Raw genomic sequence first — 20,678 nt, 5'->3', positions numbered from 1 at the left:
GTGTGGTGCAATAAATCAAACACATACAGAAGAATTGTGGTACACCATTTATTGAGAAACATACAGGTAAAACTCAAAGTGATCGTAAAAGGAGAAAGCATGATACAAGAACTATGAGGATAGCAAAAGAGAAAATATGATTATAAAGATTATGATAGGCTGTAGAAACCTATAGAAACATTCTGAGGGCTTGTTTTGTTAAGTTACTCAGAAGAGCTAGATGGTCAATCCTATTTTCAGAGTCAAAACCAAGACATACTTCCTTATCACAGATGCAGAATGTTGGCACATGGTCCTCTACACCAGAGGAAGACAACTGGAGGAAGCCCCCTGCACTCCGTCAACCTAATTCACAAGCTCTTAAGCAAGGAGATGAGTAACTGAAATTCTGGTAGAGCATGTCAGTTGTCAGCAAAGTCTAGGAAGTGACTTTGTTTTGTCCCCAGGTAGCAAGTCAATTAATAGAAGGTGTTGTATAGGGACAGTGGATCCTTGGCAAGGTGATCAGCAGCAGGAAGGCTGGCAGCAGCTGGACACACAGCTAGGGCGGCAGCAGGTGGTCCTACAGCAGGTGGTCTGACAGCAGACAGGGCGGCTGCAAGGCTGGCAGCAGCTGGATCCACAGCTCTGGTCTCGGCACCCAGGCAGGCAGAGGCACGTGGGGTGGTAGCAGGTTCTGTGGCAGTACACGGGTGCACAGGAGGCTGGCTGGCAGCAAGGCTGACAGCAGTTAGAACCACCGCGGGTTTGTCCAGCGCTGCTGGATGCACAGCAGGTGGGCTGACAGCAGCTGGTCACACAAGCAGGCTTGCAGCAGGTGGTTTCAGTGATTTGACAGCAAGTTTGGGGGCAGGAGGGCTGACAGCAGCTGGACTCACAGCAGGTGGGCTGGCAGCAGGTAGTCACACAAATAGGCTTGAGGCAGGTGGTCCTGCAGCAGGTGGTCTGACAGCGGATAGGGAGGCAGCAAGGCTGGCAGCAGCTGGACCCACCACAGTTGTGCTGACAGCAGGTGGTCACACAGGTAGGTTTGCAGCAGGTGGTCCTACAGCAGGTGTTTTCACTAGACTGATAGCAAGTTGGGGGACAGCAAGGCCGACAGCAGCTGGACTCACAGCAGGTGGGCTGGCAGCACAGGGAGCAGCAAGAGTGAGTCATTTTGTCAGTGGTGGAGTGTGGACTTCTGTTCAGAATTGAGTTTCTCAGATTCTGATGACTACTTTTGTTCTGGGGCTTTTTATACACTGGACCCCCAAAGTTGGGACCAATAAGCAAGACTTTCCTCGTTATGTGTGTTGTTTTTGTAGTCAATGGGAAATTATCGAAGAGGAAATGATTTCTTTAGTGTTTTGAGGCCTCTATAAATTAGTGTTTGATCTTCTCTTTAATTAGGACTAGTACTTAAGAACCTTTTCCAGAAGTGAAAAAGAATAAGGAATCATCCCAGCAGCATCTCTGGTCATGTGACATCATCAGGTCATGGGATAGTTCTTCCTGCCTTGGCCAGGTTCAGAACAGTCACCTTTTCTGTGTGCCTTTGACTATGCTTAGGTTGAGACTTGCTGGATGCTGATGCATTCTGTGATGAATGAAGCCTGCTAAAGTCCAAGTCTGATCTTGGACAAAGTCTGAGATTCAAGACGATCACGTGTATCTGTGTACATGTCTTTCAAATCAGTAGTGACTGACCTAAAATATTTCCCAGCTTTATTAGGTAAATTTAGGTAGAAGATGTTGGCACATTGTTCTTCACTAGCAATTCAGCACCAAAGCTGGAATAGAGGCAAATGCTGTACCCTGTTTTCAGACAACCTCAATTCATTAATGTCACATAACTACTTTTAGCTGGATCAATCACCTCTGGTGAGACATCACAACTTGCACATACTTTCTTTTATAATTTGTGACAAATAGGTAGATAGGATGATACAGTTATAGATTTATATATTTCCATAAATGTAAAATGTGTCAGCCATAATTTCTTAGAGTTTTTCTGCCCTCTCTTTTAGGTACATATGTAAGAGTGTAATTGCCATGTCATAGGGAAAGCATATCATCAACAGCGGTAGAAACAATGAAAGTGTTTCAGTATTTCACTGCAGTAGTGTCATGTACTCTCCTGATATGCGACTTCTGAACTCTACTGGTATGTATCTATCCTTGTTTGTGTGTTTTAAATTGAGCTTTAGTTGACACGGCGTTATATTGTTTATAGGTGTTCAACACAGTAATTTGATATTCGTAGATGTTGCAAGGTTATCACTGCAGTCAGTCTAGTTAACGTTAACATCTGTCACAACTGATAGTTACAAAGTCTTTTTTCTTGCATGAGAGCTTTTAAAATCCACTTTTCTAGCAACTTTCAAAGGTTTCAGTATTATTAACTATGGTCATTATGGTGTACATTACATTCCCCAGGCATTTATTTTATAACTGGAAGCCTGTACCTTGTGATCCCGTTTACCTGTTTCACCCACCCCACCTCCCACCTCTGGCTACCATTGATCTGTTCTGTCTATGAGCTCAGTTTTAGAAAAAAAATTTTTAAGATTCCATATATAAGTGAGATCACATGGTATTTGTCTCTCGCTAACTTTTTTCATTTAGCTTAATGTTCTTATATTGTCATAAATGGGAAGATATCTCTCAGGAATATCATTTTGAGTTTGAGTCCAGTTTCATTGTTTTGCACATGGCTGCCCAGTTTTCCCACCACCATTTATTTAAAAGATTGCAATCTCCTTATTGAATTAATATATTCTTGGCTTCTTTGTAATAAATTAGTAGGCCATATAATGTGTGGACTCATTTCTGGACTCTTTATTCTATTCCATTGATTTAGGTGCCGGTTTTTTCCAGTCCATACTGTTTTGTTTAATATAGCTTTGTAATACTGTTTGGAATCAAGGAAAATGATGCTTCCAGCTTTGTTCTTCTTTATCAATATTGCATTGGCTATTTTGTGGTTCCATACAGATTTTAATTTTTTTCCTTTTTTCTGCCATTGGAATTACATTATCATTTTATCCTTTCTACATGATCATTTTATCCTTTCTACTGCTGTTGACTATATGTTTTCCCATTACATGGCAATTATACTCTAACATATATATCTGAAAGAGAGAAAATGAGGCCTAAAACTTTAAGAAATTGTGGCTGAGATTCCACATTTGTCAGAATATGTAAATGTACAGATTGAAACATACCTTAGTTATTCTCCTATCTAACCTGCTTGTCACAAATTGTAGAAGAAAGTATATGCAAGTTGGGATGTCTCACCAGAGGTCATTAACCTAACTAGAAAATAGCAATGAAGCAGTAAGGAAGGGATGCTGTTTGAAAATAGGATTCAGCTTTGCCTCTCTTCCAGTTTTGGTGCTGATTTTCATTTGAAAAATAATGTGGCAACCATCCTCTACTCAGATGACCCTGATAAAACTGGGAAACATTTCAAACTAGTTGCCAAATAAAGATATATATAGATACATGTGGAAGTCTTAACTCTGACTTTGTCAGAGATCAGGCTTGAACTCAAGCAGGCTTCATTCATCACAGAATGCATCAGCATCCCAACCCTTTCGAGGCATGTCTCAATCTAAGTAGAGCCAAAGGAACAAAGCTGAGGAAGGAGAGCTATTCTGACTTTCACAGAGCCAGCAGGAAGTACCCCATGACCAGATGATGTCACATGACCAGAAATGCTGCTGGTGATGATTCCTGACTTTTTCATTCCTAGGAAAGATTCTTAAGTACCAGACCCAATTAAGGAAAAGATCAAACACTAATTTACAGAGGCCTCTGATAAAACACTAAGAAAGCAACTTCCTCCATGACAATTATCCAAAACTACAACAGGAACATAAATAACAACCAGGAAAGTCCTGCTTATTGGTCCCAACTTGGGTATCCAGGATATAAAAGCCCCAGAGCAGGAGAAGTCCTCAGAATCTGAGAAACTCAGCTCTGAGCCGGAGTCCACCCTCCACCACAGACACAATGACCCACTCGTGCTGCTCCCCGTGCTGTCAGCCCACCTGCTGCAGGACCACTTGCTGTGAGTCCAGCTGCTGCAAGCCCTGCTGCCCCCCAACTTGCTGTCAAACCACCTGCTGCAGGACCACCTGCTGCAGACCTACTTGTGTGACCACCTGCTGCCAGCCCAGCTGTTGCAGCAAACCCTGCTGTCAGCCCACCTGCTGTGAGTCCATCTGCTGCCAGCCCTCCTGCCCTCCAACTTGCTATCAAGCTAGTGAAACCACCTGCTGTAGGACCACCTGCCGCAAGCCTACTTGTGTGACCACCTGCTGTCAGCCCACCTGCTGTGTGTCCAGCAGCTGTGGACAAACCTTCAGTGGGTCCAGCTGCAGCCAGTCTTGCTGTCAGCCAGCTTGCTGTGCACCCGTGTACTGCCACAGAATCTGCTACCACCCCACGTGCTGCTGCCTGCCTGGGTGCCAAGACCAGAGCTGTGGATCCAGCTGCTGCCAGCCTTGCAGCCACCCTGTGTGCTGTCAGACCACCTGCTGTAGGACCACCTGCTGCCGCCCTAGCTGTGTGTCCAGCTGCTGCCAGCCTTCCTGCTGCTGATCACCTTGCCAAGGATCCACTGTCCCTATACAACACCTTCTATTAATTGACTTGCTCCCTGGGGACAAAACAAAGTCACTTCCTAGACTTTGCTGACGACTGACATGCTCTACCAGAATTTCAGTTACTCATCTCCTTGCTTAAGGGCTTGTGAATTAGGTTGACGGAGTGCAGGGGGCTTCCTGCAATTGTCTTCCTCTGGTGTAGGAGGACCATGTGCCAATTCCTGCATCTGTGATAAGGAAGTATGTCTTGGTGTTGACTCTCAAAATAGGATTGACCATCTAGTTCTTCTGAGTAACTTAAGAAAATCTCAGAATGTTTCTATAGGTTTCTACAGCCTATCATAATCTTTATAATCATATGTTCTCTTTTGCTATCCTCATAGTTCTTGTATCATGCTTTCTCCTTTTATGCTCACTTTGAGTTTTACCTGTATGTTTCTCAATAAATGGTATACCACAATTCTTCTGTATGTGTTTGATTTATTTCACCACATTCCTCATATAGAAATTTATATATTATATGTCTTATTCAATATGAGCATCATATTATCCCCCTTCCTAATTATTATCTCAGTATTAAAAACCCACTTCATTGTGTAGTGTGATTTACCTAATAATAAACAGACTCATCCAGGATGAAGTCTTCTGTTCCTGCTCAAGGGCACTTACATTGACATTCCAAGGAAGTATTAATAGATGTCTGAACCTCAGTGACTATGTCCTTGGCAAGCTATACTTGCTGTCATTGTTCATGTGGTTATCTATTGCTGGGCCTGGACACACCATGAGATACTCCAGGGAAATTATGTTCAGACTACTTCTCCCTGCCCTCTATCTTTTCATGATATCTTTTCATCCCTCAGCAATTAGTAACTCCTCTGTCTGCCCACTGGTCTATCGATATGAGGAGTCCAAAATGACCAGGTGATAGTTTAAACATAGACTATATTCCCCCCAAAATGTGACTTTTATAGTATTTAATCCTTCAATCCAGGAGAGTGTAGATCCATGGGGAGGGAAAGAACAGATTCCCATATATATCACCCTGAGTTAAAGTGAGAGGGTTCACTGCTACTTCACTTTATGAAACCATGTATACTACCTTTGTGGATATACATGGTATTACTGATATGGGAACCACAGAGTGGCCATTAGTATGTACCATATTCAGAAACAACATATCAATCTCGAGTGTTGTCATCTCTTTGTTGGTTCTTTACTGCACATCTACAAGACCATTCTAATTTTCCATGGGTCGGCCATCTCTGGATGAAACTGAAAGAGGCTTAATACTCTTGGCTTAAAACTCAACATTCAGAAAACTAAGATCATGGCATCTGGTCCCATCACTTCATGGCAAATAGATGGGGAAAACATGGAAACATTGAGAGACTGTTTTGAGGGGCTCCAAACTTACTGCAGATGGTGACAGCAGCCATGAAATTAAAAGATGCTTGCTCCTTGAAAGAAAAGTTATGACCAACCTAGATAGCCTATTAAAATGCAGAGAATTACTTTGCCTACAAAGGTCCATCTAGTCAAAGCTATGGTTTTTCCACTAGTTATGGATGGATGTGAGAGTTGGACTATAAAGAAAGCTGAGCACTGAAGAATTGATGCTTTTGAGCTGTGGTGTTGGAGATGACCCTTGAGAGTCCCTTGGACTGGAAGGAGATCCAACCAGTTCATCCTAAAGGAAATCAGTCCTGACTATTCATTGAAAGGACTGATGCTGAAGCTGAAACTCCAATACTTTGGCCACCTGATGTGAAGAACTGACTCTTTTGAAAAGACCCTGAAGCTGGGAAAGTTGAAGGCAGGAGAAGGGGATGACAGAGGATGAGATGGTTGGATGGCATCACCGACTCAATGGACGTGAGTTTGAGTAAGCTCCAGGAGTTGGTGATGGACAGGGAAGCCTGGTGTGCTGCAGTCCATGGGGTTGCAAATAGTCAAACATGACTGAGTGATGGAACTGAACTGAACCAGATGATTCTAATTTTCCATTGGTCAGACATCTGTGTCATGTGATGTATGGTAGAACAAGTAGATCCCATGTTCATTTGCCTCTTGTTGATCTTGTTCATCAAAAAGTGGGTTCAAAGTTTTACTATTCAGAATCCTATACCAATATTACTATAAGCTGGTGGATAGTACTGCTGATAAGGACAACAAATCTATGTTTACAACATGGAATCGTAGTAAAGAAGAATTGCTGTCTTTTCCTTGCACGTGTAATCTAAGAGGAAAACTAGCTTGCCTTGAAGTTAGATGGCTAGGTTTCCTGAGGGATATTATTCTCTGCTTCTGACTAACAGCATATACAGCAGGGCCAGCCACGGTCAGAGTGAGCTTGTGCTGTTGGTCCACACAAATCTTCCATCCCTGCCACCATGGATACTCCGTTCGTGCTCCCTTGTGTAAGTATCGATGCACCTAAAGATAGAGATGGGATAAGAGAGCCCAAACTTGTAGCCGTCCAGTGTCTCCTTTGTGGTAAACACTCTGGAGGTCATTGATGTGAGACACAAGCGGGAAACACTTTCTGCCCTCACACCTACCTCCATCTAAATAATTCTCCAAATCCCTTTACTTTCCACTCTTGCTCCTCCCTTTGCTCAATCCATACATTTTCTCCAAAAAAAAAAAAAATATATATATATATATATATAATGAACACGTGTACTGACTCACTGTTCACTGTGAGTATTTTCTCTGTCCACTACCCTTGCAGGGCAGAAGTGTTATCTGTCATAATCAAAATTCTCCATTTGGCTTCAAAGCTCTACTGAAGTTAACATTGATGAAATTTAAGATATTGAATGCTCATATATCATGATCAGTTTGATTTTGTAGGAATCAAATGGAATTGGGTTGGTAATTATTTTCAATATTATTTTTAATTAGAGGATAATTATAATATTGCAATCGTTTCCACCATACATCAACATGAATCAGCCTTAGGTATATGTATGAAGGAGGAAACAGACAGAACAGGCTCCATGTTGAAAGCAGGACTCCATCTTTGCGCCAGACTGTGGACTTTGAGCTATATGCCCAGTATCTATAGAAATGACATACCAACTGGAAATGCAGACCTCCTGGATGGAAGAGCCCCACTGCTTGTACCTAGACCCTCCGTCACCTAAAAGAATACCCTAATCATCGTGTAACTGAGTAGAATCATAATTCTATTATGCTTATTGGGGTATGACCACAGATCTATTAGGGAAAACCACTAGACCATTCAGGTATGACCTAAATCAAATCCCTTATTATTATACAGTGGAAGTGAGAAATAGATTTAAGGGACCAGACCTGATAGATACAGTGCCTGATGAACTATGGACGGAGGTTCGTGACATTGTACAGGAGACAGGGATCAAGACCATTCCCATGGAAAAGAAATGCAAAAAATCAAAGTGGCTGTCTGAGGAAGCCTTACAAATAGCTGTGAAAAGAAGAGAAGTGAAAAGCAAAGGAGAAAAGGAAAGATATAAGCATCTGAATGCAGAGTTCCAAAGAATAGCAAGAAGAGATAAGAAAGCCTTCCTCAGTGATCAATGCAAAGAAATAGAGGAAAACAACAGAATGGGAAAGACTAGAGACCTCTTCAAGAAAATTAGATACCAAGGGAACATTTCATGCAAAGATGGGCTCGAAAAAGGGCAGAAATTGTATGGACCTAATAGAAGCGGAAGATATTAAGAACAGGCGGAAAGAATACACAGAAGAACTGTACAAAAAAGATCTTCATGACCCAGATAATCACAATGGTGTGATCACTGACCTAGAGCCAGACATCCTGGAATGTGAAGTCAAGTGGGCCTTAGAAAGCATCACTACGAACAAAGCTAGTGGAGGTGATGGAATTCCAGTTGAGCTATTCCAAATCCTGAAAGATGATGCTGTGAAAGTGCTGCACTCAATATGCCAGCAAATTTGGAAAACTCACCAGTGGCCACAGAACTGGAAAAGGTCAGTTTTCATTCCAATCCCAAAGAAAGGCAATGCCAAAGAATGCTCAAACTACCACAAATTGCACTCATCTCACAAGCTAGTAAAGTAATGCTCAAAATTCTCCAGGCCAGACTTCAGCAATACGTGAACCGTGAACTTCCAGATGTTCAAGCTGGTTTTAGAAAAGGCAGAGGAACCAGAGTTCAAATTGCCAGCATCTGCTGGATCATGGAAAAAGCAAGAGAGTTTCAGAAAAATGTCTATTTCTGCTTTATTGACTATGCCAAAGCCTTTGATTGTGTGGATCCCAATAAACTGTGGAAAATTCTGAAAGAGATGGGAAAGCAGACCCCCTGACCTGCCTCTTGAGAAACCTATATGCAGGTCAGGAAGCAACAGTTAGAACTGGACATGGAACAACAGACTGGTTCCAAATAGGAAAAGGAGTAAGTCAAGGCTGTATATTGTACCCTGTTTATTTAATTTATATGCAGAGTACATCATGAGAAATGCTGGGCTGGAAGAAGCACAAGCTGGAATCAAGATTGCCAGGAGAAATATCAATAACCTCAGATATGCAGATGAAACCATCCTTATGGCAGAAAGTGAAGAGGAACTAAAGAGCCTCTTGATGAAAGTGAAAGAGGAGAGTGAAAAAGTTGGCTTCAAGCTCAACATTCAGAAAATGAAGATCATGGCATCTGGTTCCATCACTTTATGGCAAATAGATGGGGAAACTGTGGAAACAGTGTCAGACTTTATTTTTATGGGCTCCAAAATCACTGCAGATGGTGATTGCAGCCATGAAATTAAAAGATGCTTACTCCTTGGAAGGTAAGTTATGACCAACCTAGATACCATATTGAAAAGCAAAGACATTACTTTGCCAACAAAGATCTGTCTAGTCAAGGCTATGGTTTTTCCAGTGGTCATGTATGGATGTGAGAGTTGGACTGTGAAGAAAGCTGAGTGCTGAAGAATCAATGCTTTGAACTGTGGTGTTGGAGAAGACTCTTGAGAGTCCCTTGGGCTACAAGGAGATCCAACCAGTCCATTCTGAAGGAGATCAGCCTGGGTGTTCTTTGGAAGGAATGATGCTGAAGCTGAAACTCCAGTACTTTGGCCACCTCATGTGAAGAGTTGACTCATTAGAAAAGACTCTGATGCTGCGAGGGATTGGAGGCATGAGGAAAAGGGGATGACAGAGGATGAGATAGCTGGATGGCATCACTGACTCGATGGACGTGAGTCTAAGTGAACTCCAGGTGTTGGTGATGGACAGGGAGGTATGGCGTGCTCCGATTCATGGGGTCGCAAAGAGTCGGACACGACTGAGCGACTGAAATGAACTGAACTGAACTTGCAGTCCCCTGATAGAATTCACTCACTGAGGCTACAAATCAAAGATACAATTTTCCAGCTGTTTGGGTGTTTAGTTGAGGCTTCCATACCTCCAGTGGTATGACTTCCTACTGCCATGGTAACTCATTCCATTTTCAAGCATCTCTTATAAATAGAAATTGATTACTTTAGCATTTCTTCTTCCCCCAGTCCAGTCTCCTGAATCTTTTGCTCACTGGAATCACTTGTTAGACAGAATGACATGGCTGAGCTGTTATTCTTCCCAGGAGAAGATGCCTGTACTGCAAAATCACAGTGATTTCTCCCTTATCCCTGGCATGTGCTCACTCTCCCACCTCTTGGGACGCGCTTTTCTTTATGCCCAGTATTTGCCTACTGACTACAGAACCTGAAGATTCTCATTTTTCCCCAAGACCTCTATCACTGACCTTTTCAATCAGATATGTAGTGTTAAGGTTAAGTCAGGGTAGTTTCTGTAAATATTCTAGACGTTACCAGATTCTAGTTTAGTCGAATGAAATATCATTGAAACAAATAGATGTACATGATCATTCTTTTGACTTTTATTTTGTAAGATGCTTCTAGTGTACACTATCTACTTTCTGTACTAAGTTCCCTCATAGATTTGTGCTTCTATTTATCTTATCTTCAACCATAAATTCTCCATGGTGGAAAAAGAAAATAGCTCTGTTATGGGAATTAATATCATATGGAAGAGAGTTCAAATTTCTGTTCTGCTACTCATTAACACTTGATTAGGGGAATATATACATAAGTCACCTCAAGAATTGTTTATATCTATTTTCCTACTACTCTCTTTCTATGTAGTATGTCTACCCATAGATTAGAAGTATTTTCTTTCTCTTTCTGTCTCTCACTGGGTCAGTCAGTCTGCAAGTAGACACCTTTTGCAAAAACAACAATTCTTATATTTTCAGAGATATCTCAAAACAAATTGATTCATCACCATTATTAGTAGAGAATCATTGATTCTCTTACTTGTTCCATGGTAATGTAAAATTTTATCTACTTTATTTAAGTCTGTATGCCTGACTTAACATAAACCATTCTCAAATTTATAAATTATTTAACTTCCAAGTCATAGTATTAATAAGAACCTGTAGCACATCTGTAGAGAACAGCAGAGTTTAGTGCTACCCTCAGTGATTAAAGAATACATGAGTAATAACTGCGAGCCCATTTGTGGTTTGTAGACTTTTTGATGATGGCCATTTTGGTTGGTGTGAGATGATACCTCATTGTAGTGTTTTTTTTTTAAATTTTATTTTATTTTTAAACTTTACATAATTGTATTAGTTTTGCCAAATATCAAAATGAATCCGCCACAGGTATACATGTGTTCCCCATCCTGAACCCTCCTCCCTCCTCCCTCCCCATACCATCCCTCTGGGTCGTTCCAGTGCACCAGCCCCAAGCATCCAGTATCGTGCATCGAACCTGGACTGGCATCTCGTTTCATACATGATATTTTACATGTTTCAATGCCATTCTCTTAAATCTTCCCACCCTCTCCCTCTCCCATAGAGTCCATAAGACTGTTCTATACATCAGTGTCTCTTTTGCTATCTCGTACACAGGGTTATTGTTACCATCTTTCTAAATTCCATATATATGTGTTATTATACTGTATTGCTGTTTTTCCTTCTGGCTTACTTCACTCTGTATAATAGGCTCCAGTTTCATCCACCTCATTAGAACTGATTCAAATGTTTTCTTTTTAATGGCTGAGTAATACTCCATTGTGTATATGTACCATAGCTTTCTTATCCATTCATCTGCTGAAGGACATCTAGGTTGCTTCCATGTCCTGGCTATTATAAACAGTGCTGCGATGAACATTGGGGTACACGTGTCTCTTTCCCTTCTGGTTTCCTCAGTGTGTATGCCCAGCAGTGGGATTGCTGGGTCATAAGGCAGTTCTATTTCCAGTTTTTTAAGGAATCTCCACACTCATTGTAGTTTTAATTTGCATTTCTCTAATAAAGTACGATGGTGAGCATCTTTTCATGTGTTTATTAGCTGTCTTTATGTCTTCTTTGGGGAAATGCTTGTGAGAGGGTAACAGGCAGGAAGGCCAGGGGTCTCCAAAGGGAGGAAGTAAGCTGCAAATGTCAGAGCTTTTTTATCTCTCTTAAGTGGCAGGAGGAAAAAAATGACAGGTGTTAAGAATTTTTTCCCCTTCTCTATACAAATGTAAAAAGAGGTTTCTCTTAAAATCCTGTGTTGCCATGAAGGCCCCTGATTTCACCTGAACGTAACTGTTCTCAGACCTTGAGCTAATCAGTGCGTTTTCTATGGAAATGTTTGTCTTAAGCTGTGTTAATGTGCTATGTATGGACCCTAGACTCTGTCTTCAAGTCGGTTCCACCAAGACTCAGAACACACTTGACAAACGAGTGTGTTGTACTTATACAGTGTTCTCCTAATCTACATTAATGAAATTATATATTTGCTTGGTAAACTGCCTTTCTTCAGGATTCATGTCAATCATTTTATGGCCCGAGATGACTCAGCTGCTGCCAATGTTATCTCAAAATGCATGTTGTGGGTGAGGGGCCTGGTGCCTTTCTCTGAGTTTTGAGAAATGTCCTTTCTCTGATTAGCAGACTGCTAGTAGCTATATACAGAGAAGACAATGGCACCCTACTCCAGTACTCTTGCCTGGAAAATCCCATGGACGGAGGAGCCTGGTGGGCTGCAGTCCATGGGGTCGTGAAGAGTCGGACACGACTGAGTGATTTCACTTTCACTTTTCACTTTCATGCATTGGAGGAGGAAATGGCAGCCCACTCCAGTGTTCTTGCCTGGAGAATCCCAGGGGCGGCGGAGCCTGGTGGGCTACTGTCTATGGGGTCGCACAGAGTCGGACACGACTGAAGCGACTTAGCTTAGCTTAGTAGCTAAATAACATCCGGCTAAAGACTAGCAGTGGGGCATTCTCTCCGCCCCTTTCTGATGTCTATGTCAGAAGCTTTCTCTATCTCGTTTATACGTTAACAAAACTTTATTACACAAAAGCTCTGAGCGATCAAAGCTCAGAAGCTCGTCACTAGCCCCGGACTGAATTCTTCTCCAGAGGCCAAGAATCCTGTCATCTTTCATGGTGTAGCAACAACCTTTCACTTGTTTAGTTCTTCTGGCCACTTTTTGATTGGGTTGTTTGTTTTTCTGGTATTGAGCTGCTTGGGCATATGCCCTCAGGAAACTTTCATTGAAAAATACACATCTGCCCCGATGTTCATTGCAGCACTAATTTACAATTGCAAGGACATGGAAGCAACCTAGCTGTCTATCAACAGATGAATGGATAAAGACATTGTGGTAGACAATTGTGTGCATTCCATACACAATGAAATGTTACTCAGCTATAGAAAGGAACACACTTGAATCAATCCTAATGCAGTGGATGAACTTAGAGCCTATTATACGAATGAAGAAAGTCAGAAAGAGAAAGACAAATTCGCCAATTAACGCATATCTATAGAATCTAGAAAGATGGTACTGATGATCCAAAGGAGATACAGACATAAAGACCAGATGTATGGTCACTGTGCAGGAGGGAGAGGGTGGAATGACTTGAGAAAATAGCATCGAAACATATACATTACCATATATGAAGTGAACATGTGTATATGTGTCTGTATGTGTGTGTTCGTCACTCGGCCATGTCTGACTCTGAGACCCCATGAACTGTAGCCTGCCAGGCTCTTCTGTTCATGGAGTTGTCCAGGCAAGAACACTGGAGCCATTCCCTTTTCAGGGGAATCTTCCTACTCAGGGTTTGAACCCAGGTCTCCTGCATTGCAGGCAGATTCTTTACCATCGGAGCCACCAGGGAGGCCATAAGTGGATAGCCAGTGGAGATTTGTAGTATGATGCGGAACCCAAAGCTGGTGCTCTGTGCTGACCTAGAGGGTGAGATGGAGAAGGAGGTGGGAAGGTGGTTTAGGAGGAAGGGATGTATGTGTTGTAGCCACGCGTTCCAGGAAACATACTCAGTCAGAAGGACAATGCAGGTAGTGGAGTGCAGTTTATTACACCAGCGGGCCCAAGTAGAGTCTCCTCTTAGCCAAGGACCCTGACCAGTTTTTGTGAAAACCATACATACCCTAAGTGTTCTTGCTCAAACCAACCTCCCGAAATTCTCTGAAACTAGTCTGAACAAAGGAAAAGAAAGACACAATCAAAGTTAACTTGTGATTCATATGCCTTAAGCCTAGGTAGTTAGCAGTGGACAATTATCAACAGACCTGTGGTCATACCTGAATAAGCATAATAGAATTTATGATTCTATTTGGTTCCACAGACAATTAGGGTATTCTTTTAGGTGATGGAGAGTGTAGGTACGAGCCCTGGGGCTCTTCCATCCAGGGGGTCTGGTTTTCCAGTTGGCATGTCGCTTCTATAGATAGTGGGCATACAGCTCAAAGTCCACAGTCTGGCCCAAGATGGAATCCTGCTTTCAAGATGGAGCCTGTTCTGTCTGTTTCCTCCCTCATACATATACCTATGGCTGATTCATGTTGATGTATGGTGGAAACCATTGCAATATTGTAATTATCCTCTAATTAAAAATAATATTGAAAATAGTTACCAACCCAATTCCATTTGATTCCTACAAAATCAAACTGATCATAATATATGAGCATTCAATATCTTAAATTTCATCAATGTTAACTTCAGTAGAAGCTTTGAAGCCAAATGGAGAATTTTGATTATGACAGATAACACTTCTGCTGTGCAAGGGTAGTGGACAGAGAAAATACTCACAGTGAACAGTGAGTCAGTACACATGTCCATTATATATATATATATTTTTAATTTTTTTTGAGAAAATGGAGGAAATGACGTTCTTTGCCTATTTGCATGTGATAAAAGAACTGACTATTTGGATTGAGCCAAGGGAGGAGCAAGAGTGGAAAGTAAAGGGATTTGGAGAATTATTTAGATGGAGGTAGGTGTGAGGGCAGAAAGTGTTTCCCGCTTGTGTCTCACATCAATGACCTCCAGAGTGTTTACCACAAAGGAGACACTGGACGGCTACAAGTTTGGGCTCTCTTATCCCATCTCTATCTTCAGGTGCATCGATACTTACACAAGGGAGCATGAACGGAGTACCCATGGTGGCAGGGTTGGAAGATTTGTGTGGACCAACAGCACAAGCTCACTCTGACCGTGGCTGGCCCTGCTGTATATGCTGTTAGTCAGAAGCAGAGAATAATATCCCTCAGGAAAGCTAGCCATCTAACTTCAAGGCGAGCTAGTTTTCCTCTTAGATTGCATGTGCATGGAAAAGACAGCACTTCTTCTTTATTAAGATTCCATGTTGTAAACATGGATTTGTTGTCCTTATCAGCAGTGCTATCCACCAGCTTATAGTAATATTGGTATAGGATTCTGAATAGTAAAACTTTGGAGCCACAAACCCACTTTTTGATGAACAAGATCAACAAGAGGCAAATGAACATGGGATCTACTTGTTCTACCATACACTACATGACACAGATGGCTGACCCCTGGAAAATTAGAATCATCTTGTTCAGTTCAGTTCCGTCACTCATTCATGTCTGACTCTTTGCAATCCCATGGACTGTAGCACACCAGGCTTCCCTGTCCATCACCAACTGCTGGAGCTTACTCAAACTCATGTCCATTGAGTCGGTGATGCCATCCAACCATCTCATCCTCTGTCGTCCCCTTCTCCTGCCTTCAATCTTTCCCAGCTTCAGGGTCTTTTCCAATGAGTCAATTCTTCACATCAGTGGCCAAAGTATTGGAGTTTCAGCTTCAGCATCAGTCCTTTCAATGAATAGTCAGGACTGATTTCCTTTAGGATGGATTGGTTGGATCTCCTTGCAGTCCAAGGGACTCTCAAGAGTCTTCTCCAACACCACAGTTCAAAAGCATCAATTCTTCGGTGCTCAGCTTTCTTTAGAGCTCAACTCTCACATCCATCATAACTACTGGAAAAACCATAGCTTAGACTAGATGGACCTTTGTAGGCAAAGTAATTCTCTGCTTTTTAATAGGCTGTCTAGGTTGGTCATAACTTTTCTTTCAAGGAGCAAGCATCTTTTAATTTTATGGCTGCTGTCACCATCTGCAGTAAGTTTGGAGCCCCCCAAAATAGTCTCTCAATGTTTCCATGGTTTCCGCATCTATATGCCATGAAGCGATGGGACCAGATGCCATGACCTTAGTTTTCTGAATGTTGAGTTTTAAGCCAAGAGTATTAAGCCTCTTTCAGTTTCATCCAGACATGGCCGACCCATGGAAAATTAGAATGGACTTGTAGATGTGCAGTAAAGAACCAACTTAAAGATGACAAAACACGAGATTGATATGTTGTTTCTGAATATGGTACATACTTTGACCTAATGGCCACTCTGTGGTTCCCATATCGGTAGTACCATGTATATCCACAAAGGTGGTATACATGGTTTCAGAAAGTGAAGTAGCAGTGAAGCCTCTCACTTTAACTCAGGGTGACATATATGGGAATCTGTTCTTCCCCTCCCCATGGATCTACACTCCTCTGGATTGAAGGTTCTAATACTATAAAAGTCACATTTTTTAAGGAATATAGTCTATGTTTAAACTATCACCTGGTCATTTTGGACTCCTCATCTAGATAGACCAGTGGGCAGACAGGGGAGTTACTAGTTGCTGAGGGATAATTATCATGAAAAGATGGAGGCAGGGAGAAATAGTCTGAACATAATTTCCTTGGAGTATCTCATGGTGTGTCCAGGCCCAGCAATAGATAACCACATGAACAATGACAGCAACTATAGCTTGCCAAGGACATAGTCACTGAGGTTCAAACATCTATTACTACTTCCTTAGGGTGTCAATGTAAGTGCCCTTGAGCAGGAACAGAAGACTTCATCCTGGATGAGTCTGTTTATTATTAGGTAAATCACACTACACAATGAAATGGGTTTTTAATACTGAGATAATAATTAGGAAGGGGGTAATATGATGCTCATATTGGATAAGACATATAATATATAAATTTCTATATGAGGAATGTGGTGCAATAATCAAACACATACTGAAGAATTGTGGTACACCATTTATTGAGAAACATACAGGTAAAACTCAAAGTGATCATAAAAGGAGAAAGCATGATACAAGAACTATGAGGATAGCAAAAGAGAAAATATGATTATAAAGATTATGATAGGCTGTAGAAACCTATAGAAACATTCTGAGGGCTTGTTTTGTTAAGTTACTCAGAAGAACTAGATGGTCAATCCTATTTTCAGAGTCAAAACCAAGACATACTTCCTTATCACAGATGCAGGATGTTGGCACATGGTCCTCCTACACCAGAGGAAGACAATTGGAGGAAGCCCCCTGCACTCTGTCAAGCTAATTCACAAGCTCTTAAGCAAGGAGATGAGTAACTGAAATTCTGGTAGAGCATGTCAGTTGTCAGCAAAGTCTAGGAAGTGACTTTGTTTTGTCCCCAGGTAGCAAGTCAATTAATAGAAGGTGTTGTATAGGGACAGTGGATCCTTGGCAAGGTGATCAGCAGCAGGAAGGCTGGCAGCAGCTGGATCCACAGCTCTGGTCTCGGCACCCAGGCAGGCAGAGGCACGTGGGGTGGTAGCAGGTTCTGTGGCAGTACACGGGTGCACAGGAGGCTGGCTGGCAGCAAGGCTGACAGCAGTTAGAACCACCGCGGGTTTGTCCAGCGCTGCTGGATGCACAGCAGGTGGGCTGACAGCAGCTGGTCACACAAGCAGGCTTGCAGCAGGTGGTTTCAGTGATTTGACAGCAAGTTTGGGGGCAGGAGGGCTGACAGCAGCTGGACTCACAGCAGGTGGGCTGGCAGCAGGTGGTCACACAAGTAGGCTTGAGGCAGGTGGTCCTGCAGCAGGTGGTCTGACAGCGGACAGGGAGGCAGCAAGGCTGGCAGCAGCTGGACCCACCACAGTTGTGCTGACAGCAGGTGGTCACACAGGTAGGTTTGCGGCAGGTGGTCCTACAGCAGGTGTTTTCACTAGACTGATAGCAAGTTGGGGGGCAGCAAGGCCGACAGCAGCTGGACTCACAGCAGGTGGGCTGGCAGCAGGTGGTCACACAAGTAGGCCTGAGGCAGGTGGTTCTGCAGCAGGTGGTCTGACAGCAGACAGGAGGGCAGCAAGGCTGGCAGCAGCTGGGCTCACAGCAGGTGGGCTGGCAGCACAGGGAGCAGCAAGAGTGAGTCATTTTGTCAGTGGTGGAGTGTGGACTCCTGTTCAGAAGTGAGTTTCTCAGATTCTGATGACTACTTCTGTTCTGGGGCTTTTTATACACTGGACCCCCAAAGTTGGGACCAATAAGCAAGACTTTCCTCGTTATGTGTGTTGTTTTTGTAGTCAATGGGAAATTATCCAAGAGGAAATGATTTCTTTAGTGTTTTGAGGCCTCTATAAATTAGTGTTTGATCTTCTCTTTAATTAGGACTAGTACTTAAGAACCTTTTCCAGAAGTGAAAAAGAATAAGGAATCATCCCAGCAGCATCTCTGGTCATGTGACATCATCAGGTCATGGGATAGTTCTTCCTGCCTTGGCCAGGGTCAGAACAGTCACCTTTTCTGTGTTCCTTTGACTATGCTTAGGTTGAGACTTGCTGGATGCTGATGCATTCTGTGATGAATGAAGCCTGCTAAAGTCCAAGTCTGATCTCGGACAAAGTCTGAGATTCAAGACGATCATGTGTATCTATATACATGTCTTTCAAATCAGTAGTGACTGACCTAAAATATTTCCCAGCTTTATTAGGTAAATTTAGGTAGAAGATGTTGGCACATTGTTCTTCACTAGCAATTCAGCACCAAAGCTGGAATAGAGGCAAATGCTGTACCCTGTTTTCAGACAACCTCAATTCATTAATGTCGCATAACTACTTTTAGCTGGATCAGTCACCTCTGGTGAGACATCACAACTTGCACATACTTTCTTTTATAATTTGTGACAAATAGGTAGATAGGATGATACAGTTATAGATTTATATATTTCCATAAATGTGAAATGTGTCAGCCATAATTTCTTAGAGTTTTTCTGCCCTCTCTTTTAGGTACATATGTAAGAGTGTAATTGCCATGTCATAGGGAAAGCATATCATCAACAGCGGTAGAAACAATGAAAGTGTTTCAATATTTCACTGCAGTAGTGTCATGTACTCTCCTGATATGAGACTTCTGAACTCTACTGGTATGTATCTATCCTTGTTTGTGTGTTTTAAATTGAGCTTTAGTTGACACGGCGTTATATTGTTTATAGGTGTTCAACACAATAATTTGGTATTTGTAGATGTTGCAAAGTTATCTCTGCAGTAAGTCTAGTTAATGTTAACATCTGTCACAACTGATAGTTATAAAGTCTTTTTTATTGCATGAGAGCTTTTAACATCTACTTTTCTAGCCACTTTCAAAGGTTTCAGTATTATTAACTATGGTCATTATGCTGTACGTTACATTCCCCAGGCATTTATTTTATAACTGGAAGCCTCTACCTTGTGATCCCGTTTACCTATTTCACCCACCCCACCTCCCACCTCTGGCTACGATTGATCTGTTCTGTCTATGAGCTCAGTTTTAGAAAAAATTTTTTAAGATTCCATATATAAGTGAGATCACCTGGTATTTGTCTCTCTCTAACTTTTTTCATTTAGCTTAATGTCCTCAAGGTCCATTCACATTGTCATAAATAGGAAGATATCCCTCAGGAATATCATTTTGAGTTTGAGGAGTCCAGTTTCATTGTTTTGCACATGGCTGCCCAGTTTTCCCGCCACCATTTATTTAAAAGATTGCAATCTCCTTATTGCATCAATATATTCTTGGCTCCTTTGTAATAAATTAGTAGGCCATATAATGTGTGGACTCATTTCTGGCTCTTTATTCTATTCCATTGATCTAGGTGCTGGTTTTTTCCAGTCCATACTGTTTTGTCTAATATAGCTTTGTACTACTGTTTGGAATCAAGGAAAATGATGCTTCCAGCTTTGTTCTTCTTTATCAATATTGCATTGGCTATTTTGTGGTTCCATACAAATTTTAATTTTTTTCCTTTTTTCTGCCATTGGAATTACATTATCATTTTATCCTTTCTACATGATCATTTTATCCTTTCTACTGCTGTTGACTATATGTTTTCCCATTACATGGCAATTATACTCCAACTTATGTATCTAAAAGAGAGAAAATGAGGCCTAAAACTTTAAGAAATTGTGGTTGAGATTCCACATTTGTCAGAATATGTAAATGTACAGATTGAAACATACCTTAGTTATTCTCCTATCTAACCTGCTTGTCACAAATTGTAGAAGAAAGTATATGCAAGTTGGGATGTCTCACCAGAGGTCATTAACCTAACTAGAAAATAGCAATGAAGCAGTAAGGAAGGGATCCTGTTTGAAAATAGGATTCAGCTTTGCCTCTCTTCCAGTTTTGGTGCTGATTTTCATTTGAAAAACAACGTGTCAACCATCCTCTACTCAGATGACCCTGATAAAACTGGGAAACATTTCAAACTAGTTGCCAAATATAGATATATGTAGATACATGTGGAAGTCTTAACGCTGACTTTGTCAGAGATCAGGCTTGAACTCAAGCAGGCTTCATTCATCACAGAATGCATCAACATCTCGACCCTTTGGAGGCACGTCTCAATCTAAGTAGAGCCAAAGGAACAAAGCTGAGGAAGGAGAGCTATTCTGACTTTCACAGAGCCAGCAGGAAGTACCCCAT

The 20,678-nt window shown here is 41.8% G+C and overlaps 3 protein-coding genes across 3 annotated transcripts; 1 reads left to right on the top strand and 2 right to left on the bottom strand.

Annotated features, from left to right (window-relative positions):
• Window positions 1–340: 340 nt before the first annotated feature.
• Window positions 341–1,158, bottom strand: LOC133231616 (keratin-associated protein 9-7-like). Its single transcript, XM_061389979.1, has one exon. It carries the CDS (start codon window positions 1,156–1,158, stop codon window positions 505–507), a length of 654 nt encoding a protein of 217 aa, XP_061245963.1. The 3' UTR covers window positions 341–504.
• Window positions 1,159–3,947: 2,789 nt separating this feature from the next.
• Window positions 3,948–4,607, top strand: LOC133232407 (keratin-associated protein 9-2-like). Its single transcript, XM_061391766.1, has one exon. The coding sequence runs from the start codon at window positions 3,997–3,999 to the stop codon at window positions 4,585–4,587; it is 591 nt and encodes a 196-aa protein (XP_061247750.1). The 5' UTR covers window positions 3,948–3,996; the 3' UTR covers window positions 4,588–4,607.
• Window positions 4,608–17,275: 12,668 nt separating this feature from the next.
• LOC133231615 (keratin-associated protein 9-9-like) lies at window positions 17,276–18,292 on the bottom strand. Its single transcript, XM_061389977.1, has one exon. It carries the CDS (start codon window positions 18,150–18,152, stop codon window positions 17,469–17,471), a length of 684 nt encoding a protein of 227 aa, XP_061245961.1. The 5' UTR covers window positions 18,153–18,292; the 3' UTR covers window positions 17,276–17,468.
• Window positions 18,293–20,678: the final 2,386 nt, after the last annotated feature.

This window comes from Bos javanicus, chromosome 19 (genome assembly GCF_032452875.1).
Source record: "Bos javanicus breed banteng chromosome 19, ARS-OSU_banteng_1.0, whole genome shotgun sequence".
Classification (NCBI taxonomy): Eukaryota; Metazoa; Chordata; class Mammalia; order Artiodactyla; family Bovidae; genus Bos; species Bos javanicus.
The sequence above is the reverse complement of the archived record's forward strand: the minus strand, read 5'-3'. Positions and strand labels throughout refer to the sequence as shown.